Source organism: Talpa europaea, assembly GCF_964194135.1.
Source record: "Talpa europaea genome assembly, chromosome: 12".
Classification (NCBI taxonomy): Eukaryota; Metazoa; Chordata; class Mammalia; order Eulipotyphla; family Talpidae; genus Talpa; species Talpa europaea.
In genome coordinates this window covers 22,375,450-22,402,018 of record NC_140079.1, presented here as the reverse complement: position 1 = coordinate 22,402,018, position 26,569 = coordinate 22,375,450, and the positions used below count along the sequence as shown (strand labels likewise).

General features: G+C 40.7%; 1 protein-coding gene across 4 annotated transcripts in view; it reads right to left on the bottom strand.

Moving 5' to 3' along the window:
- JHY (junctional cadherin complex regulator) overlaps positions 1-26,569 on the bottom strand; it is a gene marked incomplete at both ends in the record, with an annotated part of 48,351 nt that overhangs the window by 10,186 nt on the left and 11,596 nt on the right. For 2 of the 4 annotated variants that reach the window (XM_084248840.1, XM_084248842.1), the window contains 3 exons: positions 1,412-2,070; positions 10,233-10,346; positions 24,110-24,629. In XM_084248840.1, the coding sequence (XP_084104966.1) occupies positions 1,412-2,070; positions 10,233-10,346; positions 24,110-24,629 (1,293 nt within the window). The remainder of the gene's footprint in view (positions 1-1,411; positions 2,071-10,232; positions 10,347-24,109; positions 24,630-26,569) is intronic. The other 2 variants (XM_084248841.1, XM_084248843.1) reach the window with 2 other exon arrangements.

Below are 26,569 nucleotides of genomic sequence, written 5' to 3'. Positions count from 1 at the left end.
GAGCTTGGGTTTAACCTTATCATAAATATATTGACTTCTTCAAATTGTCCCCTTTGTTTCTTTAGTATATTTTGGGTTTTATGGAGACCTTTCATTTAGCACATTCAGGATAGAAAAGATACTAATAGGAAATAAATCAAAGTCTTTCCCACTACAGAAGACCTGGGAATGTTGGATTAAATTAAATAAACAGACTTCAAAATACATAGTTGGATTTATGAGTGAGGCAGGGAATCTTCAAAGGTCAGAAATTAAAAAAAGGAACTAAAACTAAGCCGACTTTGGATAAAATGAAGCTATGAATTTCTTTGTGCAGGTTTTGAATCCAAGAGCTTGGGTTTTAACATTTGATGCTGGTACAGGAGATACAAGATCTTGGCCCTGTATGAGGCAGAGAATCAGAGCTGATATGCCTGTATAAAGGCTGTGACCCTCAAAGAACTACAGTGAGACACACACACACACACACACACACACACACACACACACAAAAAAAAAACAGCACAAAACCAAAACACAACAACAACAAAAAACCACACCAAAAAGGGGTGGATTTGTGCAAAACCCACTCACCAGCCATGAGAAACAACAAAGCAAGCCTATAAGCCTATAAGCCTATCTGTCTTGGTGTAGGTTCTGAATCAGAAAAGTATGCCCCCTGAATTACTATGGGACAGTATTTGGGGTTCAGTGTTATGTTACTCACATAATCATGGAAATCCAGCACCAGGAAATTAAACAAGATCCTAGAGGAGGGATGCATTTGATTGAATGACATCAAATAATGTCCCTGAAGTGGTTTTTAAAATGACTTTTTTTCCCTGATTATAGAAGTAATATATCAACATTGTAGTAACCTGAAGGATTCAAAATATACACAGAAGAAATGAAAAATAACCCCAATCTCTTGCCACAGATAGTCACTGTCGACATTTGGGCGCATTTTTTTTATGTCATTTTGTATCTTATTTGTATTTCCTCCTAATCATAATTTATAACGGCTACATGATATTCAATATCATAGTTAATCAAATTTTTAGATTATTGTCATTTTTAAAAATGATATTTTGTGCATATTTTAGGTTATTAGGATAGGCTGTTACAGTGTTGGAGATCATTTGTTTCCCCCCAACATTACTTGCAAACTTCAGAATATACAGATCTCTTTTACTGGGTTTCCTAAATCCCTCCCTTCTGCCAACATCTGGTTTAACCACTGTGGAAAAAGTAGATGTAATGGGGAAGAAGAAACGTGTACTATTTTAGGCATAAATCACAGCTAAGGACATGGTTAGGTGAATGGTTCCCTCTCACCTGACAACCTCCACACCCCCTTCCCATGTTGTCTCTCCTGCTTCATCAGGGTCTCATTTCTTCCCTAGCTCATCACTTGAGAAAAGGGAATTCTTACCATAGTATTTCTAAGTTCTTGTATCTTGTCTCTGCAGGAGTCTGTTTGGGTTGCTTCTTCTGTTGAGTTGGCCCATTAATGTTTATGTTGGAGACAGACTGAGTGTCTTTCTGTCTCGGGGGCACCTGTCTCTTAGAAAGTTCATTAAGGTGATTCAAGTCCATGTTAGAAAGGGTGTCGAGGTAGAGCTGCTGATAGGAAAGTTTCTTCCCTTCTTGGTCTTTGCGTCCTCGTTCTTTATTAACATTCATTGTGTGATAGCCAACAGTGTTTTTGTATAACACCTTGTCAAAAGCCTGCTTTGGTGGAGCAAATATATCAGAGGTTACTTTGGGATCCTGGCTCCTAAGAGGGTTCGACTGATGTACGTCATTGTTTGGGGCATTTGCCATCACAACAGCTTCATGCTTTGCTGAGGTGTCAATGGCTTTATTTTGATTTTGCTGCTGCTGGAGATTGTTATTCTGGTTTCCTTGACTGACTACTGGCTCCTCAGTCACCAAAGACTTGAGGTTTTTGTAATGTTCATACCGTCTTCGCATCTTGTGCTTGGCTCGTCTTCTGGAAGGTTGCTGGCCATTGGATGTTTCAGAAGATTGGCCTCTTAGTCCATTGTTGGATTTTGTGCTTTCCTGTTGAGACCACTGTTCCTGGTAATTCTAAAAAGATATTTTTATTTAATGTAAAATTAAAAGATAAGGCATGCTTCACCAACTTTAAATAAGGCTTTTTCAAACTGGGAGTTGAAACTTCTAATCAGGTTACCATGGGATTGAAAGAAGATCAGAGGACAGAGGGTCCTTTCTGAATTTCCAGCAATTAGGGTGGTTATTGGAATAATTCTTCCTGGCCATTTTAGGTTACACATTTTCTAGACAGAAATAGAGAGCTTAAAATGGGATTTTTATTAAGGAAAAGCCTTGACTTAAAATACTTAAAATGCAGTACTACCACATGGGGAGAAAAGAGTTTTACCTCTAAAGATAAGGAACTTCTTACAAAAAACGTACAAATCTACATCCAAATAATGTAAGCTTATTTGAACCACAATGAATATTTTAAAAAATATTCAGCAGGAAGAACATCAATGATTTGCTTTACTGACTAAGTACAAGTATAGTATGAAATACAATTCAGATGATCAGATCTTCTTACTCATAAAGGTCAGAAGCTAGAAATGACCCCTTCACCAGATGAAACAAATTAGATTTTATTCAGAGGGTTTTAAGAGAGTCTGCCTGTGATAGGACATCTGTGAGACCACAAGGGTTGTTTTGCTTCTGTTCCTTAATATAGCCTGTACTTAGGCAATCAAACATCTGGGGGATATTTCAATTTCAGAACAGTCTTTATGCTTTTCAAAGTCTTATAACAACAAAATGTACTCTTGGTATAATAGATACACTATGTAACTATATTGTGCGAAAGCCATTTAGACATATTTTCCAAGGAATAAAGTACTCATTATTTTGTGAAAAACTAGCTGAGTTAAGAGGTCTTTGGAAAGAATGATTAAATGCTTACTGAAAACAGTAAGGTACCATATGCACCAGTGTATTACCTAATGGGGCATACTTTTCCCCTTTCTGAACACACACAAAAAAATCTCTGTGGCCTGCATCTATGAAATGTTAATTGAAAAATGCAAGTTACCTGGGTCATTTGAGAAGAAAAATCTCGACTAAATCACATTTTTGCTTGCTACACAGAACGACCAAATTACTGCTATGAGTTCCACTTATGCTTCACATTTCTGATACAATTGCTAAGATTCATCCTATTCTCAGAATGTTGAGAGGCCTTCTATTGCTAGTGAAATCTCATTATAATGGAAAGATTGACATTGTTAGATTTAAAGCAATGATATACATGGTATTTTTATATCAGATTTTTTCATTAATTTTTTTTCCTTAGATCAAATTTTGAAATAAGAATGTATAACTTATGATTGGAAATTTAGAGTATGTTTTCTGTAGAATTTGAGCTTTTGGAGGGATTGGTCAGGTTCTGGTTAGTTCCTCTAAACTTCATTTTCACCTGTGCTGTTCCAAAAAGACAACCTTCCTGGTCTTTCAATTGAGAAAGGTTCTCCCTCCCATGCAGTATTTTGAGCTGCCTGGGGGAAATGTAGGATGAAGGTTTTGCAAATAGCCCCGAGCGAGCGCATGCTTCTGGTAGTAGAGCCAGAAGAAATGTGTTATTTTATAATCTCATGGGTGTGTTCATGAAACAGTCTCATTGGTGTGTTCACTAGGGTCAAAAAGACCCCCTTGGTTACCATCTATGCATCAGTTCATACTGATCATGACATTCTTTCCAACATTTGTTCAGACTTTTAAATGACCAAGAACTCTTTTCCTGCTGTTGTCAATTGTCCTTTTCTCTCTCCACTCTCCTATCCCCACCAAAAAGGGAAAAATTTATCAAGATAGCCCCCCTGGGATACCAGGCCCGAAATCTTGGGTTACCACTTGGTTTTAATCACATTACACCTTTGCTGCTGACAGTTCGCTTGCAAGAGAACTCTTCACAGGGTGCTTTGTCAATAGGGCCAAGAGCTCATCATTTTATGAAACTTCAATTGTCTCAAGTGTTAAATCTGCTATTCACATACACGTAAGTGCCCAGAGATGCCATTTCACTTCCAAGAAAGGAAGACATTTAGGGGCTTGATGTGATTTCTCTCACCTTCCAAGCAGCCTACTTGAGATCTGTGGGTTTACTGAAGATTTATTACCCCACAATTGAGGCATAAGGTGTCACTCTTTAGGTGGCAAGACCCGAGTCCCCTGAAGTTAATATACAAAGCCATTCTCAGGCTATTTAATCTCCATCAGCACTGAAATCCTCTATTTCATCCCACTCTCACTGGGGTTCTTTTGTTACCCACACTTGCAATCAGTCCGTACTACATGCACTCAGAATAACTGCTTAATGGTGGTGGCTTTCCCGGCACATGCAGAGCGGGGCCCTTTGGCTAAAGGAGCGCTCCTCTCGGGAATCCTGATGCCTAATGCTGGGTTGATAATTTCTTAGTAAGACCTGTTCTTAGTTATTAATGTTCCTTCATACTGTGCCGTCCGAGGGAAGTTTGCCCCCAACCCCGTGAAAGGCAGCGCCCGGCTGTTTCTCTTTTACCACAATTCTGTTTCTGCAGCAAGAGCAAAGGGGAAAACCAGCGCTTCGGATGCAACCAGAAACTTCATCTGCTGTAAAACAAAAGCCATTCTTGATTTTCGTTTCTCTGACCAACCCCAGAGTCTTGAGGGTCATGCCTGGGCTCCAAGACCAGCTCTAACGTGAAGTTTCTCTTGTGTTAACAATAAAGTGGTACCTTGAGCTTGGATTATAACTTTCATCTGATTATATTCAGCAAATTTGCAACATGCATATTAAGTGGCTTTCATTTTCAGCATCAGCAAGGAAGCAGCGTATGCTGCAATGAGTTAAAGAAGCCTAGATTTATTGATAGGGTTGGAGCTAAAATCAAATTAACTGTTTGGTAAGGTGGGAGGATTCCTTAGGGTGTGATGACAGCGCGTTGACATTAATTAGTCAAAAATCATACATACTTTTCACTCTGCCATTCCTTTTCCTTGCCTGGAAATCAAGAGTTATTTTAGAGTGGCAAGAAAGAAGACATCCTATTTCATCTTTGTGAAGGCTTGCTTAATGGTGGAACTTTCTATTTTGTCTATTGAGGGTCTTCTGCTAGTGGGCTGTGCTGCTCGACCTGGCCAGCAGGGGTCAATATTGCATCCAGTACCGGGTGCACAATGGTGATGGGATTTGGAAAACCTGTGAAAAGTCAACAGGAGAGCACAGAATGATTCAGGACGTAGGTGGAGAGGTTAAGTGAAGAGGGATTTCTTGGCTTGAAGTAAAGATCTCAGGTGCGTAGAAGACTCTTACATAGAAAATGATGATGACCATCAATTGTCAATATTTTACAAGTGAAAACACAAGGACTTAAATTATCTGGGAGACTTTCTCCCCTGCATATATTCTCTTTCATTGTCCCCTGTCTAGTTTCTTTTTCTTTTTAGCATGTAAATGTGTTTGGTCTTGCCCATTTAAAAAAAAAAAAATCCCTCGGCTAATCTCAGTCTCTTGTTAAACTCTGTCTCTGTTTTCTTAAATGTTATTTCTTTAATCAAAAGAGTTGAATAGATTCAGCTAAGAAAATAAAGACACATAAGGCTCAAGTCAAAGCCAGATAGGATGTCCTCTCTTGCTCTTTTCTCTCTCTTGGAGGTTGATTTCTTCCCAGGGCTACATTCTGGCTCATCTTCCCCCATCTCTTTCTTTGTGTTAAACCTCTTGACCTTATTTTTCTTTGTCATCATTATTATTATCAGCGCTCTCATCAGTGGATAATTATAAACTCCATCTCTTAATCCACAGCCAAGCATCTTGAAAGTATAGACTGCACAGCTTTCCATTTATCCATCTTTCATCCTGACCTCTGCACCTGCCACATGCCCTTGTATTCACCACCCCCTGATATGCCTCTGCTCAGGACACTGGTAACGTTGCTAAATCCCATGGGCATCTTTTCCTCAACCTCTTATTTTTTTTTTGTTCTTAATTTACTTATTTTAAAATTGTATTTCTTTTTATTGCACTAATATTGATGTATAAAACCTCATATGATTCAGAGGTATCGTTTCACCCTTCAAAATTATGCTTAACAGAAAAGTTGTAGAAGTAGCGCAGAGAATTCTCAGATACCTTATCAATTCCCCAGCTTTTAACATTTTGCCACATGTCATCACTCTTGCTGTCTCTGTATATACAGGTAGACACACAAATAGATATATTTTTCATTTATATTGCTTGCATTAATATAAGTTATATAAATATTACAAAAATAATATATTTTTTTCTGACTCATTTGAGATTTGCATATGAGTCGCGTATATAACCTCCCTTTTGTGGCTCATTTTTACTTATTTGCAGTTTGCTACTGTTCACTGATGCCTCTTTCTTAAAAGCTTGTTCTTCAGGGTCCCCCCACTCTATTTTTTCCCTGGTTAACTGTTTTACTAGTAACCACTGATGTTTACTGGTTAAGGATCTCTCTCTCTGGCAATTCCTTCTTAGTCTCCACCTTCTGCTCTCTGCCTCTCTGACTTCCCTTAACATTCCTCCATTCTCTCCAGGGCTCTGTTCTTGACCCTCCTCTCTTCTCTGTAACCTGTAATTCCAGGAGGCACGGTGGCAATTCCCACAGCCTCAACATACCAGTGAATTCTTAACTGAGTTCCATGTTCAGATCAATTGCCTCTTCCCCACCGGCACCTCCAGACTCAGCATCAAACCCACCCCTGACCTCAAGTCCTCCCTGCCAGCCCCAGGGCCCAGGCCCTCCTTTCATCCCTCTGCAGACTGATGCCACTAATCAGACACCTAGAAACCATTCTGCTTCTCTCTCCCCTATTCTCCATGTCTTTAAGCAATTGCTTAGCTTGTTAATTGCACTTCCTGACCCTCTCTAGGCAGGGGCAGAGGGGGGTCTGAGGCTGTCCTGACCAGAAAGAAGTTTAATCCAGTTGGTGGAGGAAGACACTGCCACTATGCTGAAAAGTGAACTAGTTGTAGGTGGAATGTGATGGAGCAAAGGCTGCCACTTTGCGGCCATATTCTCTCATCCTCTTAGGTGGAAACCACAGCAAAGGTCACCTGACTGTCTAATCTTATTTCCTTCTAATCTATTTTTCAGACCAGTGCCAGCATGAACTTTCTAGCATGCAAACCAGATTATGTCATTAGCCTGCTCAAATTTGCCAGTGCTTGAAAAGCCTTTCATGGTCCTGTGCTGCGCCCACCCCACCTCTCTTCTCCCTCACACTTCTTGGTCAGTTACTGGCCCATGGGTGATACTGGAGTACTGTATTCTCTCAAACTTTCAGGTCTTTGCCCTCGTTTTTCTGCTGGGCAGATTTTGATTCATCCTTCTAGGGTCACTTGAATGCTGTCTCTCTCTGTCTTTTCCTGTCTTTTTAGGACTGAATTAATGCTTTCTTTAATACCACTGCATTTTGTACCTATTACTTTGTAATGGTTATTGCTTTGTAATGGTTACATCACTGTCTTCCTACTAAAGTTTTGAGCCCCTTGAGGGTAGGGAACTTTTTTTTTTTTTTTTTTAAGATTTAATTATTTATTTATACATGCACTGGGTACAGTCAGAAGCGCAGGAGGGTAAGAGAATTCACCAGAGCCAGAGCGGGGAGCAGAGCAGGCAGAAGGACCGAAGTACACTGCTGAGGGGAGCAGTGGGCGGCAGGAGAGGTCTGCACGCCATGTGGGACCCTCCTCCGGTGGCCGGGGAGCAGCCAGCCGGGGATGGAACCAGCGCTGCAGAGGCTGTGGGCAGCCTCGCAACCCAGCGCTCAACCACTGCGCCACTGGGGAGGCCCAGAGGGTAGGGAACTTTTAAAAAGTTTTTTTCATTCACTTTTATTTTTTTTTGCAGAGGTTTTTTTTTTTTAATTTATTTACAGCCATGGCTTTTGGCCTGGCATCTAATTCCCAGTACCTGGACTATAATAAAAATACTCAGTAGTAAATATTTCTTGTATGAATTATTTTGATCTCTTATTAGAGTCATCCATTATTAGGGTAGGTTTATTGAGGGATATTTATCTTCTCTGAAAGTCATCCTGCAAGAATACAATTTCAAATGCAATCTATTTTCACTTGCAGACTGATGACATGACATTTAAAGGTCTCTTCAACCAACTAGAAAATACTTACTGGGCATCAACCCTGGGCAAAGCCGTGTTAGGTGATATGGGAAAAGTGCCATGTTAAGTGTTCCAGGTGCTTATGGTGTACAAAAGTTGGTACAAAAGCAGCTCATAAGACAAGGCCAAATATGCTGAGCCTTGAGGGAATGTTCTGGACTCTTGTACAGTGGGAGCGAAGAGAGGACCTGAGCATGGGGTCTGGGGAAGGCTGGGAAAGCTGTGCAGGAGAGAGGACAGAGAGAAGGCATCAGATCTGGGTAGTTAAAGGGAGAAAGAGGCAACCTGGAGTGTTTGTGTATGATAAATGTCTACCCCGTGTGTCTGAGGCAGTGGGCAGTGAGTGGATCTTTTCTGAATAAAGAAAGGAAACCATTGCTTGTCTACTCTGTTGCTGTGATTTTAGGACTAACAATCTTTAGATGTTTTGATCTCTGTCTGTGGAACAGGTTATAAACAGATGAATTCTAGTCTACACAGAGAATAAGCAGCATTCTTTTGTCTTCTGATTTTCTTCCAAAGTTTTTTTTTTTTTCCTTTTTGGCTGCTTCTGTCTAGGGCCATGCCATGCATCAAGGACTATGATTTGACCTTGATTATTTTATTATTGCCTAAGAATCCTATAATTTTCCTTGGTGACAGGAATACTATAATTTTCCTTATGATAGCTCTAAGCTATAAAAATTGTGTATACTTCAAATGTGTTTTGTAAAATAGTTTAACAAGAAATAGAAGGTCCTAGAACCATAGCATTTTGCAGCTGGCATAGACCTTGTAGCTCATTTGACCAACCCTTGATTTACTAAAGAAGAAACTGAAGACTTGGGGAAAGTTTGCCCAAAGTTATGCAGCAAGTAAATGGTTGGTGAAGGCCCAGAAATTAATGTCTTTGGATCCAGCCTGTTGTCTACAATACACAGTGAGCCTTAAGGCATTTCCTTTGTCCTCTCCATCTTACAGGCCAACCTCCCCAGACTCACTATCAGGTACTCAGCCCTGGTGTCATAACCTGTCCTCTGGCCCCATTTCTGTTCCTATCCTCTCAACTTGTGGGTGTGGCCTCTCGAGCATTAGACCTGATTTCTGGAGACCTAGTGCAGTCCAGCTTTTATTTCTGTTTTTACAATTCTGAGAGTGGTCTGGGGAGGGAAGATGATGATTTGAGTGCTCCCTCTTTTCCAACTTCTCTGAAAATGGAGTGAACTTTATTGTTTTACTACTGTTACCACTGTATATAATTTTTTAAATTTTATATATTTTTTACATCATTTTTCATTTTTGCACAATGTATGCATTTTCCTCTTGTTTATAGTCCCTATATTATTCCCACCCCCTGTCTTGATCCTACTCCCCGCTACCCCGTATGTATATAATTTTAAATGATAGTGTCCATAGGCTTCAGTGATTTCCAAGGGCTCATCCCTTCTTAAGCAGGGATAAAACGTGGCCCAAGAGTGACCAGCTCCACATAAATCCATACACTGGCTCAAGCAGAAATCAGCTGCTCATGCTTTGCCTGATTTTTCTGGAAAAGCAGTCAATGGGAATAGTTTCACAAGAATCTGCCCTGAAACCACTTATGATGTCAAAGTAGCACACCTTTCTGTGTCAGAAAAGGATGTTTTTATGCTCAGTGCTCATTAGTAGACTTTCCTATTCTGTGAAGGATGATTCTGTGGGATATCCATTATTGGGCACATGTACCCCATCACCTAGACATACAATGGAACTGCTAACTCCAAAAGGAAACAGACTTCAGAGAAGCATAGAATTGGCCAATGTTTTGTACCTGTGATTTTTTCCCCCCCTGTGTTTTCTCCATGCTCTTCTTCTGTGAGGGCTTTTAACTCTATGTTTAAAGAGTGATAGGATGAGTTTCCTCCCTGAAACAGAACCTTTGGAAAAACAGAGTTGGCTGAGCAAGCATTGGCTTATCTGGGCAGAAGCCAGGCCAACCCATAGGGAGGTAGGCATAAGAATAGACCCTTAAGTGATAAGAAGTCAGTCACGAACATTACTTGTATTCAGCAGTAACCCTTGAAACACACTTAAAATGCAATCTAGCAGGTAACCTTTAGCTGTTGGGCTCTTTGATGCCATTTGTCTTCTGGATCGATGGCAGCATTTTCCATCTCTTTGGCATTCTGAAAGGACGTCTTGTCACTTACTCTGACCATGTAGGAGATCTAAGAGGGTAAAACATATATAGCATGTTAACTGTATTCATTTTAGTCTTAGAGGCTTGAGGCTCAGTCTGTGTGCTGCAGAAAGAAGTCCTGCAGGGCTACGTTTTACTTTCAGTTCATTTTAAGGATTCATCTCCGTCCTCGGGGACCTGGATGGTTCCCAAGGAAAATAGAATAAACAATGTGTTTTTTGGAGGCATGATGTGAGAACTTGTGCTTTTAGGTGAAATGAATAATTACTTTCAATGCTTCATTCATATTCATGGAGATACGATTTTAGAACAGTTATTTGAACTGCATGCTACAACTACTGTTTGAATATGTCAAATGAAATATGAATATAATGATGTAATGCTATACTCAAGATGATAACAATAATAGAAATATTTAATACACATTGGATGCTCATGGGGTGCTAGTAGCTGTTCTAAGCACTTCTATATCATTTAATCCTCACAACTATCTTATCAAAGATACACTATTATTATTTGTTTATTGCAAATGAGAAAAGGGAGGAACAGAGAGGTTAGGTGACTTGTCCAGAATTGACCAGCAGCTAGTAAGCAAAGGAGCTAGACAGTCCAACGCCAGCACCTGCACACTGAACAGTTTTGTTAAATGAATTTACTTCTTAGAATATCATCTTTGACTTGCAGAATTTGTAGTTTTGGCACTCAGTGAATTTGAATGATGCTGGTTTTCAACTTCAGTTAGATAGTACAATAGCCTAGGAAGCTTTTTTAAAAGTAATAATGCCCTGAAGCTCTTGGGGGTGGCAAGATATCACATGGGTCTAATCTGCAGCCAGCTTTTGGAAGCCCTGATGAAAGCAGCTACATGGGAATTAGGTCCCCAACTAATTGAGGGGTCTTTGTTGCCTCCATTGCTTTCCTGTTTTAAATCAAGAAATGAAGTAGTCTCACTGCTGTGTGGAATCCTAACCATCCTATAGCATTTCAGAAAACAACTTAAAGTCATACCTTCTGTATGATGGAATAGATCCTGCAGGTAATTGAGTTTAACTGCCAGCACTTCTATCCCTGGTGCGTGTTCACCCCCTGGTTGCCTAGACACATGTCCCGTCTCCTGGCAGGAGGGGTCTGTTTGTCAGTGTTAGTACAGCTTTTAAAGATTAATGACCAGGGAAGAGAAAAGGAATATGGTGAGGGGCCTCCCCGGTGGTGCAATGGTTGAGCGCTGGGTTGCGAACCTGCCCGCAGCCTCCGCAGCACTGGTTCGATTCCCTGCCGCTGGGCGAGGGTCCCATATGGCGCGCAGACCTCTCCTGCCACCCGCTGCTCCCCTCAGCAGTGTACTTCATCAGTCTGCCTGTTCTGTTCTCTGCTCTGGTGAATTCTGTCATCCTCCCGCACTTCTGACTGTACCCAGTGCTTGTATAAATAAATAATAAATAAATCTTAAAAAAAAAAAGGAATATGGTGATCTACAAAGACTCCCTTTCTCTGGAAAACCTGGTCTTTTCAATCCCCCATGGGGTAAAATGTTAGATCTCTTAATCTCTTTCATGGGTGATGAACCTATTCTTCCATCAGTGAGCAACTTTTCTTCTAAGAGCAGTGGTGTGTCATCTTGTCATTTCTGTCCCTCTGCCCTCTGAAATAGACTCTCTCTCTCTCAGACTAAGCCCATCTCTCTCTCAGACTAAGACTGTTAGAAGTTGCTGAGGATCTTTCCTAAGATTTCTCTTAGGTATAGACCTCTCTCAAGGTTTAGCTGTCCTTCCTGCTAGAGCAGGTTACTTGGTTTGGGGTCATTTGGCCACTTTGCTTTATCACCTACACTTGCTGCTCTGCCCCTCTCTAAACTGATGTAATTAATTTTTAAATTTAGATTCAGGCCTTCATACTTGTTTTGCCAAATTCCCATGGGTGGGCTCGATCTTTTGGGAAGCAAGTATAACACTGGATAAAACAGAGGATTGAGATTGTGTCCTGTTGCATTCAAATTCGCCCTCTGGTACTTGCTTTTACATCATACTGACATGAGCTAGTATTCAATATGAAAAGAAGCCGAAATATTTGCTGAAAGCAAGCACTTGGCAGTGACGAGAACCTCATTCCTTATCATTCCATGTGGCTTCTCTGGTAAAGACATGTTCCTTGATTTGGGGTGTAACCCTTTCTCGACCTCAACTCCCATCTGTGCTCATATACAGTGGCTATACATCCTCACATACAAAGGGTAAGCAAATAGGCTATTTGGAAGTTTCAATACCTGAAGTTTGATCTGAAAGTGGGAAAAAATGAAAATAAAACTTTCTAATGCATGAATCTTCACTGCTAATATAAGGAACAAACAGTGCTATTTAAATCCTGAGATTTTTCTGTTTATAAAGGGTCATAATCACAGGTTTGGGTGACTCCCTACTGCACCGATGGAGAGGCTCCACACCACCATGAAATGGCTTCACTTGTGCAGAAATGGGAAATCTAGAACTGTAAATGCTGCTGTCCAAACACTTCTGTGCTTTCAACTCCTACCTTTCCCAGTTCTGGCTCAGGAAGCACTAGTGATTATAAAAATACTAGCTTTTACAACTTTTTTCATTATTGTCAAGATTTCAGTCCCCTATTGTCACAAATGAGAAAGGAGTATAGCTCACTGAAAAGAAAAATCAACTTTGTCCTGGAGGAGAAATGAAGGTCACGAGAGCAAAAATAATCTAAAGAGCCCTCTAAGCTGGCCAGCAAATAATCCTTTTCAAACTGCAAACAGGCAGTGTCTGGAACTTGGGAGAAGGTGAATTTGGCTTATTCCTAGATCTGCTCTTAGGATGTCTGATTCTCTGGCTTTTTGTAAAGGCCATTTTGTTTAGTTAATTCAGGCTTTCAATTGTTCGATTGTTCCATTTACAATTGTTTGATTGACAATAATGGGATCCCTTAGGTAGCTCTGGGAAAAAGTTTACAAATTAAAAATGCATCGTCCTGTGCTTCCTTCCCCAGAGAATGTTGGATGTATGTGATTTCTAGCCACAGGCTGTTTTGGTGGAACTCAGTGCCTGAATCACCCCAGAGAGAGTCTCTGAGCAAGTAAAGCATACTTCTACATTATCTCTTTGAAAGTGGAATGGGACACAACCTCTGCCAGCTATTTTTTTTTTTTTTTGTGAACCATTCTATTAATACCAATCAAATCGAGAAAATGATCAAATGAAATTGCATTTTGAGCATCATAAGCTGTGTAATGTCTATTCTGTTAAATTGGGGCCTATAATTGCTTCTCTACTGAAAAGATACAACAAAGACAGCAATCATGGCATGTCATTATCCCAGACTAGAAAACCGGCCTTTGCAGGGAGGACTTCAAAGGCTTGTGGTTCTCGAATTGCATTTGGCTGCTATTGTTGAAGCACAGGCAATCTTGATTAGGTGTTTACACTGAGGTAAGGCGCAGAGCAGAGAGCCTGAGTGCCTGGGTCTAGAGCCATTAAAAAATTGTACATTATGTTCCTTGCTTTGAAGTGAGGGTTTGTAGGTAGGAAAGCAACTCAGATTGAGTATAGCTGAGCTAGATTGGGCTGCTACTTCGCTCTCAGAGAAACTCATCAGGTTCTTAGAGATTCAGCATCATGAAAAAAGTCGATGCCTTTGCCACGGACTCTATGTGAATCTGGGCGTCCTGCACAGACACACACACCAAAGCAGATAAGCAGCATGTTAAGTTCTCCAGCCCCTGGGGGGTTTGCTCCTTTTTATTCTTGATACTGTTTTTTATTACATCCTATCTAGTGTGTAGATATTGTGGGGGACCCCATGTTAATTCCTCAGTTTCCTTGGTATTCTCATTCCTGGATGGTAGTGATGACTAGCATGTAGCTGAATTAAAATAAGCCACAGAGTCTGATGTATGTTTAATGTCACGTTTTCTTACTGTCGTCCCAGCACCTCTGCTGTGTAATCTGTCTTTTCGGGGGCATATTTCTTTGTTACCTTGGCTAATGAGGGATCAGCAGTACTAGTTCCCTGTCCTGGTGCTGAGACATTTTGCTCCTTGTGGGTTTGTGCCGGCTGACGTCGGCACGACAGCCTGTCCTTCCCCATGGCCGGCATGGAGGTGGAGACGTGACAATACAGTTGGCCTTTGCCGGCGTCAGCTTGGCTAGCCCAGCTGTTTTAATTCTCTGGTGATTTGTATTAATTATCCTGCTATTTAGAGACAAACACAGGACTGATATATTTTGGTCCTGCCATTGGCCATTTTCTCCATTCCTTTGGGACATTTCAGAATGCATTTAGTGTATATGAGCTTTGTAAGAATTTGATGACATTGAATCCTTGAGCTATGTTATTTTCTTCCTTAAAGATTTAAAAAAAATTATTTATGCATACAAGAACTGGGATGTAGGCCAGAAGTGTGGTGGGTGGGAGGATTCACAAGAGAGAGAGTAGGGAGCAGAACAGGTGGATGTACTGAAATACACTGCTCAGGGGAGCAGCAAGTGAGAGAGGAGAGGTCTGCTGTGCCATGTGGGTTAGTTCCCTGGATAGGTATCAAACTCATGCTGCAGTGGCTGGTGATAGCTTGATAGCACTGAGACTTTAACCCCTGTGCCACCAGGGAGGCCCGAGCTATGTTGTTTTTATATCCATTATCCACATAAGTTACTCAAGTTTATAAAGCACTCCAGCATTTATGTGTCAGTCACATGCTTAAAAAACCTCCCATGCTTTTCCACTGTCATTAAACTTCAGAGGTTTATAAGGGCCTGTGTCTGCTACTCTTCAGCCTTGGCTCCATGTTCTCTTTATACTATACTTTTCAGTTCTACTGGTATGATAGATACACTGTTACTGCTGGAAACTCCTCTTTACCTCACTTTTTCTAATCACTCTCACTGACTGTTCTAGCTTCAGCTGAAATATCACTTCCTCCAGGAAGCCTTCCTGATACCCCAGAGGAGTTAACAGTGGATGCTCCTGAGCATGTGGACTTGGTACTCTCTATTTTCCCTTAGTAACAGGTTTTGCCCCGGTGACTGTGTGTGTGTGTTTCCCTTCTAGACTGTAAGTCTCACGAAGGCAGGAGGGGGTACCAATTCTGTGTGGGGCTCTGGTGCTGCACAGCTCCAGGACATTGCCTGTCTGATCTGTGGTGTGCCTGGCACATGCGTACTCATCAAATATCACAGAGTGAAAAAGATCCTTCTATATTGCTCACTGAGCTCCCCATCTGCACGAATACATGTAATCTGTTGATCTGGTTAGAGTTGTGGTTTACATTGAAACCAGGCAGTCAACTGTCAACAAAATAAGGGGGAAATTAGATTATTCCATTTTTTTCCCTCTCTCCTTGGGTCTCCACTGACCTTCAAACCTTTCCATTTGCTGTTTGTTCCCTTTTCCAGAGATGCTTTACCCCCAAATATTTGCAGAGAGGTGAGGGCTCTCTTGCTTCCTTCCTGATCTATTTAAAATTGTAATTTCCTCTCCCCACACCACTCCCTGTCCCTCTGCCCTGCTTCATGGCTCTCCTCAGCACTCACATCACCCACTAATACACGACTTTATCTATTTTGTCTTTGTCCATCTCCTGCTAATAGAAAGCTAGTCCCACGAGGGCTCAGGTTTTGTTTTGTTTTGCTCAGTGATGTATTCCAAGTACCTAGGACAATGCCTGACACATAATAAACTCTTAATAAATATATGCAAATGAATGAAGCAATTAGCTGTTTTCAAGAATGTGAAAGAGATTTTAGAAATGTCTCGTATAACCTAAATGAATGTTGATTAGCCAGCAACCTGAAGTCTCCTCAAGCAACTCAGCTTATGTGAGTGTGGCCTCTGGAAGGTCACTATTTAGTGTTCAATCACTAGCAGCCCTCCACCACTCACATCATTTAGAGGAAAGGCCTAACTCTAGCACAACGGCCCTGAAACTTGAGCTTGTATCACAATCACTGGAGGCTGTTAAGACTGGGGTTGCTGATGCAAGAGGCCTGGGATGGGGACCAAGAATGTGCTTTTTCAGTGAGCTCCTGGATGATCCTGCTGGTGTGGTGACCATATTCTGAGAGTCCTGGCTTTCAAATGACATGCCAGGGCCTCCAGGAAAGGTAGCTGCTGATTCCTCTGGCATAAAGCCCCACATCCCTACTCTCGCAACTAATCACATCCAATGTGGCAGCATCCACCTCCTCCTTAGCTGACTCATAGGGTTAAGTAGCACCTCCCAGTTCTGTCTTCAGCCAGCCTAACTCCTGCCCGCAGCTGACTGCTCATGGCAGGTGGACAGCTCCCTAGTCTGCCTTGTTCTGTCTCCACCAGTTGAGTTGCGTGTTTCCAAAGAGTCTGATACATCTGTTCCCAAAAGCAAATTTCTATTTTACTTGTGAAAATTATGAGATCCACTTAAAAAATTAGATCATTTGGAGAAATCCAAGCATGAATGGGCTTTGTTATTTTCATGTAAATTCAGTTACAATTTAGAACGATTCAATAAAAACGAATGGCGAAATAACAAGTGTGTGTGAGGAAGCACTGTGAATTAGGCAAACTAGAGAAATTAGGCAAACAAATCTAGACAGATGATGTTCTTAGCTCACTTCCAACGGTGTTGTATGTTTTCACTTTGCTTTCAAGAAACCCAAAGTGGAACTCATCGATCTCTCAAACTAATGGGGGGAAGACAGTGCCATCGCCAATCAATAGACTACACAGGGACAGAAAAGGCCTTCGCCCCTCGCTTGATAAAAGATTAGTGAATTCATGCATATTTACATGCATATTTATATACTTTAAGTGAAAATCAAATATTCCAAGTCCTTATTTCTCATTGGCTTTAAGCAATTTATTTGATTAACTGGCTAAGTACCAGTTCCTAATAGAAAGTATAGAGGGGTGCCTGCAGGCTTTACCTGACTTTATAAAGTCCTTCCAGGCCTTTATACCATTGCACAGACTCCCTGTCCACCTCCATCTGTTACCTGCTACTTTTTAAAGAATCAGTTCAATGATCACCTCTTCTGTGAAGCCTCTCAAACATCCTTTGACACACAGGAACACTTCTTCCTCTGGGTCCCTTTGGGACTAGGCATGTCTAGTTTAGCATCTGTCACTTGGTGCTGACCACTTACAAGTCTATTTCTCTCTAAACCAGAGGCTCCCAAAGGGCAGATGCACTGACAATAGCATAAAGTGCTCACAGACTCATAACAGTCTGGCATTTAATAAAGGAGCAATGAGTGGTCCCATGGTCACAGCTCCTGACTGATACAGATAGTGCTGTGGAGCCTTGTAGGATAGAGCACAGAATTAATCAGGGTGGGATCAGCCCTTTCACCCATATGGCCTGAGTTCCATCCCTGGCAAGGGAGCTGGCCCACATGGTGCAGCAGACCTCTCCTGCTTCGCCTGCTGCTCCCCTCAGCAGTGTATTTCAGTAAATCCATCTGTTCTGCTCTCTTCTCTGTCTCTGGTAATTCCTCTCACCATTCTCTGCTCCCTGACTTCTGGCCTACACCCCAGTTCTTCTATAAATAAATAAATCTTTTTTTTTAAAGATTTATCAGGTATACCAGATATACCAGGCATGAGTTTGAAAGCTGTCCTTTGAAATGAGTATGTTGAAATTCTGATTTACAAAAGGGCTTGCTCTAGTTACAAAACAAGTTTTCTTTTCAGGAATCCCTCGATAATGTTGACTTGATGAAGTATCATCTATAGATCGTACAAATCGGTAGTTAAGCAACTAAGTGCTGAGTAGTGCATACAGGAAAGGTGCCCTAAGAAATGTCTTGCATGGAAAAAACCATGAAGTTCAATTTAAATTCTGCTGTCATAAGTAAGTGCTCTTACTTAAGTTGTGGTTACACAGGGCAAAATGAAAAAAAAAAATCTAAGAATCAATGCACATTCACAGAGTACTTACTCTATAGGATGATTTTACAAGTACACTATGAAAGGTGGAGCTCAAAAACACCAGCAAGCTAGAGTAATTCAATAAAAAAAATTCTATATGTAATTAGAAAAAGATCATGATTTAAATATAGGTGAAATTTAATTCTTAGACAACTAAAAGTTTCATTAAATTCAAAACCGTGGAAAAGGAGAGCAATAGGTCAGAGATTAATCTTATCCATTAGGAGACTAAATTTGAATCAAATGTTCAATAATAAATACAGTATAATATGTAGAGCAACATAATTACATAAAGCTTTCACATTCAGTATTGCAGTTGGTCGTGCTAGTCATACTGGGTCTGCGGTAGAAGGCAAATGTGTAACCTCCCTCTGACTGGGAAGAACAAAGCTCTTTAAGATTTTGTCATTTGTCAAAGGTAACGGATGACTCTAATAATAATGGGGCTCAATCAGATCTTTTAGTGTCAAATTCCAGTATTGAAGTCAGCAGCACAGACTCTAGTTAGTCTTTTGTCTTTTTTCATTTTGAAATTAAACACATTCTGGACCAAAACAGTGTATTAAAGATGATATCCCTTCACCATGTGGTCAGATAGTGTTTAGTCCATGCTGGGCTCCCAGGATTCTGTGAGGAGCCAGACAAGGCTCCTTCAGAGATAAGACAGGGGGAGACACACTCACATAAGAAAATGTACGACTGTGTGAGCTATGGTGGGTGCTTGGCATGAGGGAGGGTGGCCATTCAGAGAGTCTTCAGAAAGACATAGGCCAGAGTTGAATCTCAGAAAGAGGGTAATGTTTTTTCCAAACAAATAAGGCAAGGGAGAGAGGCCTGTCAGCGTGAACAGGGGCCCTGGAGAAAATGCTGGGAGTCTGGGAGCTATGAGTTCCAGATGTAGCTGGAGATTAGGATGCGAGGGGTGGGGGTGTTGCAAAGGGCCTTGTCTCACATCAACTCAGAGTTTTATGTTGACTTGACAGGGACTTGAACAGCAATGTAATGGCAAGAAGCGGCTGATCAGTAGGATCAGATTTGAATCCAAGAACCCTTGGGAAGGCAATAGAGAAGATTAACTGGAAAGAGTTGTGATACAACATTGAACTTCCAAATCAAAGTATCAAATATGTGATCCCAAGATTATTCCTACCTTCCTTATCACCAAGTATAAATATTTGAAACAATGTCCGAGATCAAATGCAAATTTAAAGAAACATGGCTGAGTTGGATACCAGATTGTAGGGTCAGGTCAGTGTTGGGCTGATTGGGGACCCTCAAGAGGTAGCACGGTGGTTGTGATGTTACCCCCTTTTGTGGACAGTGTTGAGGAGTCATACCATAGAATGGCCTACTACAGCACACAGAGGCTATTCTTTTGACTACATTTTGTTCTTATGAAGTCATAGCCCTTTCATTTTGAGCCACTGTTGCCTAAAAGAAGAAAGAAAAAGCTGTTTAGAAGGACACAATCCCAGCATGGATTCTTTTCTTTCCTATGGCTTAAGGAATACCAGTGGTAATAATAATTACCATTATGTGTCTGGCACGTGTCAGGAGCTTTGTATAAATTCTTCCAATAGCCTTTAAGGCATAAGCTGACCCCCTATTATAGATGAAGAAGATAAAGTTTAATGAGTCACTTGCTCAAATATCTATACAGTAAGCGGTACCACCTCGCAGTGGAGAGCCAGGGTTTAATCCAGGTTTGTCTGACTCTTATACCAGTGTTTTGTTTTGTTTTGATTTTTTTTCTTTTACTGTATCATGTTGCTTCCATGAGAGGGTACCGTTCCCAAGGTGGGGGCAAACCAAAACTCTGCCCCCAAATCTTGCATAGTTTTCTCCTTCTCAGCCACTTCCATCTCAACTTGAAAGGCAGCTCCTCAGATTCCTTCCCTAAGCATCTAGTGACAGCCCCACCTGCTTACTTTATTAAAGTTTATTCAGACTCCTTTGAGGGCTTATCAGTATTTACAGTTATTTTGTTACATGTTTCATGCCTGCGATATATATGAGGACTGTAAGCTCCCTCGCAGCATCTGCAGCATGGGTTCAATTCCCTGCCGGCCAGGGATATACCCACATGGCGCGGCAGATCTCTCCTGTCTCGCCCGCTGCTCCCCTCACCAGTGTATTTTGGTCAGGCCCGTCTGCCTGTTCTGCTCCCCGCTCTGTCTCTGGTGAATCCTCTCACCCTTCTGCGCCTCTGACCTGTACCCCAGTTCTTGTATAAAAATAAGTAAATCTTTGAAAAAAAAAAAAGATTAGGCTCTGCATGTCTTACTGTTACACCCCTACACAGAGAAGAGTATCTAGCACTAGCTGGTGCTCAGTGTTTGTTGACTGACTTTCCCTCTCATTGACAGCTACAAAGGGGTGTTGATTCTCAGAATGAATGGTAGATTCTAGATAGGATTTTCTATAGAATTCAACAATATAGGTGATTGAAATCACCTTTTCATGGTCTCATTGCTAAGCATCTGTCATTTCTTTCCAGGACATTACAAGGAAAGAACAGAATAGTATGTATAAAGCACTTACTGCTCTTGTCTGAGCCCATACTAAATTTCACTCTCATCAGTCTTCAAAGTTACATTAGAATAAGATAGAAAGGTAGCTCATTTTCCAAGATACAATTTCCTTTAATGGTAGATCATAAATTGACTCAAATTCTAATGAGTTTCAGACAAATACTTGTGGCTACTGAACAAATCATGAATATAAGCAAGCGCTGAATATTCACCAGCAAAGTTATTGGCTGACCGTGATACTTAGGTGCCCTCTAGCGTGTGTGAGTTTTCACATCAACTCCTTGCTTCACACATCATGTGATTAAGATCTGTGATGGACTCGGAGGTAATTTTTCCAAGATGGACAATGATCTGTCTGATCAACAGATATATGAAAAATGGCAAAAAGGTTGTGCAGCAATTCAGAAATCAGTAGTTCTACTCTGAGCCATTACTTAGAAGCATAACATGCATTTTGGTGACTGAGAACCAGGGGTGTGCATTTACAAAGGTTATGACAAAATGTTGTATATTATAAATTCATAGACATGGTTCCAAAATAAGAGATATGAAGAAGTGCAATGTAAAAAATTGAGCTCCCATCATGTGCCCCCTCCACCCATTATAAACCATCTATGTAGTCTTCCAGTTTTTTATGCATACCTACTAACAAGTGATTTTTAAATTTATATTATGTATATTTTTATTCCTCCCCACTTTTTAATACTGGGTATATATTGTGCTACATCTTTTATTTCTCTCTTAATCCTGATTAAATTTTTCCATAACAGTTTATGAAGAACATTCTCACTTTTTGATTAACAGCTCTAGTATAGTCTATGTGGATATAGCAGTTTGTTTACATACTCTCCATATGATGGACATTTGGATAGTTTCTAATCTTTTGATATTACAAAGAAATGAATGATCCTAAACAGGAGTTATTCTGCGCACACACACAAGTAGGACAAATCCCTAGCTATTTTGAAGATTGTAAATAAGTATAAAGCATAGTTTCTGCCTATAAGGGAACATGTAATTGGTCTTAGCAGAAAAGACCTGTATACATTTCATATATAATAATTCGAAAGGAACATATTACTTTATGCTGCTGACTGTAATCCAATAAAACAAGTTACATATATCATTCTATCCCTGTTAGATCAAGCTAATTTTGCTCCTTTTTAACAGAATAGGAGTAAGATGAGGGAAATGCATGTCAGAAAATGAAAAAACAATTTTGAGTACAATAACTAATCATCCCTTAGACATTTGATCCTGCAGAATCTGTGGACAAGGTCAATGGCCACTTTAAAGAATAATTCTCCAGCTTAGACTGAGCAAACCTAAAATACTTTAAAGTTTCCTCCTTGGCATAATGAAAATTAGGCTTAAGCAATTTCTGACATTTGTCTCTTCCCAATATTGTTTAGTAAATTGAATTATAACTACTAAGAAAAATTAGCATTTAAGAAATCAGCAATTAGAGAGTTTATAATAAAGCTCTTTCCCCTTTTATTACTAGAAATATAACTATTTCCTTTGGCCTCATTATTTGTTTCTAGATCAGCTTCTATTGAGAACATATTTAAAAGTAATGAAAAAATATTACTCTAACATGAAAGAAATTAGTACCTAGAAACATTTTCACACACATCGGACTGTTGGGCTTTATATTTTTAAATGAGCCGTCAAGCAAAATTCAAAATTTCACATAAGTTTTATGAAACAAAGAAGTGCAGTAACACCCAAAGTTAGTAAAAAATGTCAAAAATGCTTTAAACTAGCTATTTGTTTTGATAATTCAGCCAAATATACTACACCCATTCCTTTGTTTTGTTATTAGTTACAAAGGCAAGGATGTGACAATTCTTTTTTTTTTTTTAAGATTTATTTTCATTTATGCATGCAAGAACTGGGGTGTAGGCCAGAGGTGCAGAGGGAGGGGTGAGAGATAGTGTGGGGAGCAACAGGCAGATCTACTGAAATACACTGCTGAGGGGAGCTGTGGGGGAGACAGGAGAGGTCTACTGAGCCATGTGGTTTAGCACCCTGGCCGGAGTTCAAATTCATGCCACAGTGGCTGGTGATAGCTTGATAGCTCTGAGACTAACACTTGCGTCACCAGGGAGGCCATAATTCTTTAAGACCAGAATGAGAGATGCTGAATCAAGAGGAAAAATCACAAGAGGTCATCCACCTCATCTTTCTTATATCATCAGAAAATCTTTTGAGTTTGTTCAGGTTAAAGTACTTTACAGATTTCCCCACCATCTGAAAATACAGTGTTATGTGGTGTGATTTGGCAGGTTTTTTTTTGGAAGGGGTACACTCTTAATATTCATTTATATGGAATAATTTTCAAGGTTCCCACATTCCAAAATAACCTATCAAATGATACCAAATAGTGACACTTTACTTGTAGATACCAAGGGAAACCTGTAATACCAATTTGGATTTAGAGTAGTTCTGAAGGCTTCAGTTTAATGCAATACCCCCTGCCTCATATCTGAAAATGATCCCACATTAGTTGATGAATTGCAAGTTGTTTCAATAAAGGGGATGGATGCACTGATCTTAATGCTTGTTTCCATAAATGTACCCACTAGGAGGTAGACTGACATGATCTTTATGTGGGTCCATGAAACAGATTCAAGTTTATTGGCTAACTGGTACCCACCATCTAGGATAGAATTTAATCCTTAACATGATCAGAGGAGAAAGAGAGGACACTGAGTATTCTAGTTTTATAGATGGAGAGATTAAGGATTAATTCTATCACATCATTTGCACAGGATAATAAAGGACAGTGCAATGATGATCAATGGGAGCTGGAAATGTAATAGAATCACTTGGATAATTCAAAAAAATAACCCATGTTTTAAACCCTGCCTGCCCCACTCCTACCATCATGCAGAATCTGAATTGAAAAATCGCTTCTGGAGATGAGTTGTTATTCCTGATATATCATGTTATCACCAGTGTTTTGGAGGCATTTACCAAGGTTGAACACCAGTGTTGAAGGCAGATACCTCAAGGAATCAAACCCTTGGTCCTGCAGTTTGTCTACTGGAGTATGCAGTTTTTGAAAATTCTATGAATTTCCTTGAATGGAAACAGTTTGGATATGATAATGGATTATCAGCAATCACAGTACACAGACGGCTTTCACTTTGCTCTTAAGAATTTGGGGACTCATTCCCTTGATTTGTCAAAGAGGGGCAAGGTCTGGGGTGCAGGAGTTAGTTTGCTCAACCAGCTGGTTATGGTGACATCATCCCCCCCAAAGGATATCCAACCATTTCAAACAAAGGCAAATTCCACTTTAGTGTTTCAGGAGAGATTTTTAAGTAGCCACCATGTACGTACATACCTGTTCGAGGTGAGTTTCGCCCCTTTTTCTATTGTGAAGTTGAAGGTAAGAGTCCATTTTAGGAGTGGGTAATCCCAAAGTCAGTTTGTTTTTTTCCACAAAATAGTGTTTGGACTTCCTTCGCCGAGGACCACGTGATCCTGGCAGGAAAACCTCATTATGTGAACTTGAACTCTTCAAGTACCCAGAGAGGTTGCTGGACTCCTCCAGATCACTGTCACTCAGCTCGGAAAATGGCTGGCTGCGGTGGGGGGCTCTGTGCTCATAGTTTGGGCTTACAAATTCACTGCCAAGTAAGGAGACCACACTCTGAGGGCTGTTCTTCTGCTCGCCTTTCCCCGCTGAGAGCACCATTGAGGTCTCCTTCGAAGGGTAGAGAGGATCCAGAGTCAGATTTTCTGTTGAGCTCTCCATAGATTCGGGCAGGGCTTCTATGGTCAACAGCTGGACCTCTTCTTTCTTATTCTTCCAGTTGGGGTCATATCGGAGGTCTGAATATTTGTCTTCTATTGGTTGTCGGCTGCCCAAAGCAGAAAAGAGATTATTTTCTTAATCGAAATAGATTTACTCATTGTATTTAGTTGATCATTTTATTTGAAAGCAATCTCAAACTTTTTCCTAAAACTTTCCTCATCCCATTGTTATGTTCAAGGTATAACCTAGGCCCGCATTAGGCCTAAATGCTACACATAACTTGGTTTTTTTTTTTTTTTTTTTTTTTATAGAGGTATGTTTTTATTTATTTATTTGTTTGTTTGTTTTGTTTATACATGCACTGGGTACAGTCAGAAGCGCGGGAGGGTGAGAGAATTCACCAGAGCCAGAGCGGGGAGCAGAACAGGCAGAAGGACCGAAGTACACTGCTGAGGGGAGCAGCGGGCGGCAGGAGAGGTCTGCGCGCCATGTGGGACCCTCCTCTGGTGGCCGGGGAGCAGCCGGGGATCAAACCGGCTCCTCAGAGGCCGCGGGCAGCTTCGCAACCCAGCGCTCAACCACTGCGCCATCAGGGAGGCCCTACACATAACTTGGTTTTAACTAACCAAATTGATGGGAAAATTGAATAAAAATGGGGGTAAAGTTAATTTCTTTTTTAAAATTTCTTTTTATATATTTATGCATACAAGAACTAGGGTGTAGGCCAGAGGTCTGGGGGGTAAGAGATTTCATCAGAGTCAGAGTGGGGAGCAGAACAGGCAGATCTACCAAAATACACTAAGGGGAGCAGTGGGTCATACAGGAGAGGTCTGCTGAGCCACATGGGTCAGCTCCCTCACCACGGATTGAACTCATGCGGCAGTGACTGGTGATAGCTTGATAGCGCTGAGACTTTAAGCCCTGCGCCACCAGGGAAGCCCAAAGTTAATTTCTAAGTGTAGAAAACAATGAAAAATAGTTAATATCTATAATGCCAAACCAGGGAATCAGAGGTTCAAGCAATGCTATTACTTATGTAGACCATAAGCCTTTCAGCTGGTGAAGATAAAATGGACTTCACACTTCAGCTGGTGACAGACACATTGGGCTGTTTATCTAGGAAGTATGTTGTCACTGCCATCTGAAGCAAAAACATTTGCCTCAGTCTGCCCTCTTTTCAGGGGATGATGGGAAGCAAGATTTATTTCAGCTGAATACCTACATAGTTTTACCCTCCTGCTCGGTGATTTTACTTTTCGCTTTGTTTTGCCTTTGTGTATCTTAAAGACGGCACTACAGAATGATCCCCGCTATTTAGAATCCGGTGGTAGCTGCTGAAGGGCTCTTGGCTCACAGTTGCTTGCTTGTTGGGCAGATAACCCAAAAGTCAGTGTGCACTTTAGCCCTGGTCAAGTAAAAGGTGAAGCATGAGGTCCTGCCAGAGGGACATGAACGAAGTCTATAATCAGTGTGAGGGCCCCAAATAAAATCCCCTTTTCCCAGGACAATCTCAATTTGTAAAGCACCGCCTAGCCTTAACCAAAAATGAAAAAAAAAAAAAAAAAAAAAACCCTGGTAATACGGCATATTTAATGGCCCCTTTGATCTTCAAAAGCTAAATGGGAGAGATTTTCCTTCCTTGAGTACAGTAGATGCAATCCTCTAATCAAAAAGAAAATGTAAATCACCTAGGCTTTTTATGCTATTTGATATTCCCGTTTACTGCGGACATAATTTTATGCTGGGTAAACAAACTAATGGTGCCCCTAATGCTAATTTATTCTTCTTAATGTGGACCTAGACTTCTTTGATTAGATGGAAAGCAAGAACTGGAGCAAAAAGCCAAAGCTCCCATGTCTTGCTCAGTTGTCATTTTGAATTTTTAGTTCATAGATTAAGATGGAAAACTTCTTAGAAGAGGATGTTCTTCCTTTTCCACCCAGGAAGGGTGGAAAAGAGAAGTAATATTCTCGTCCAGCAAAATGTCTCTATGGAGATGGTAACATTTGTCAGGAAAGGGTGTGTGGAGCTGTATGTCTCACTGTC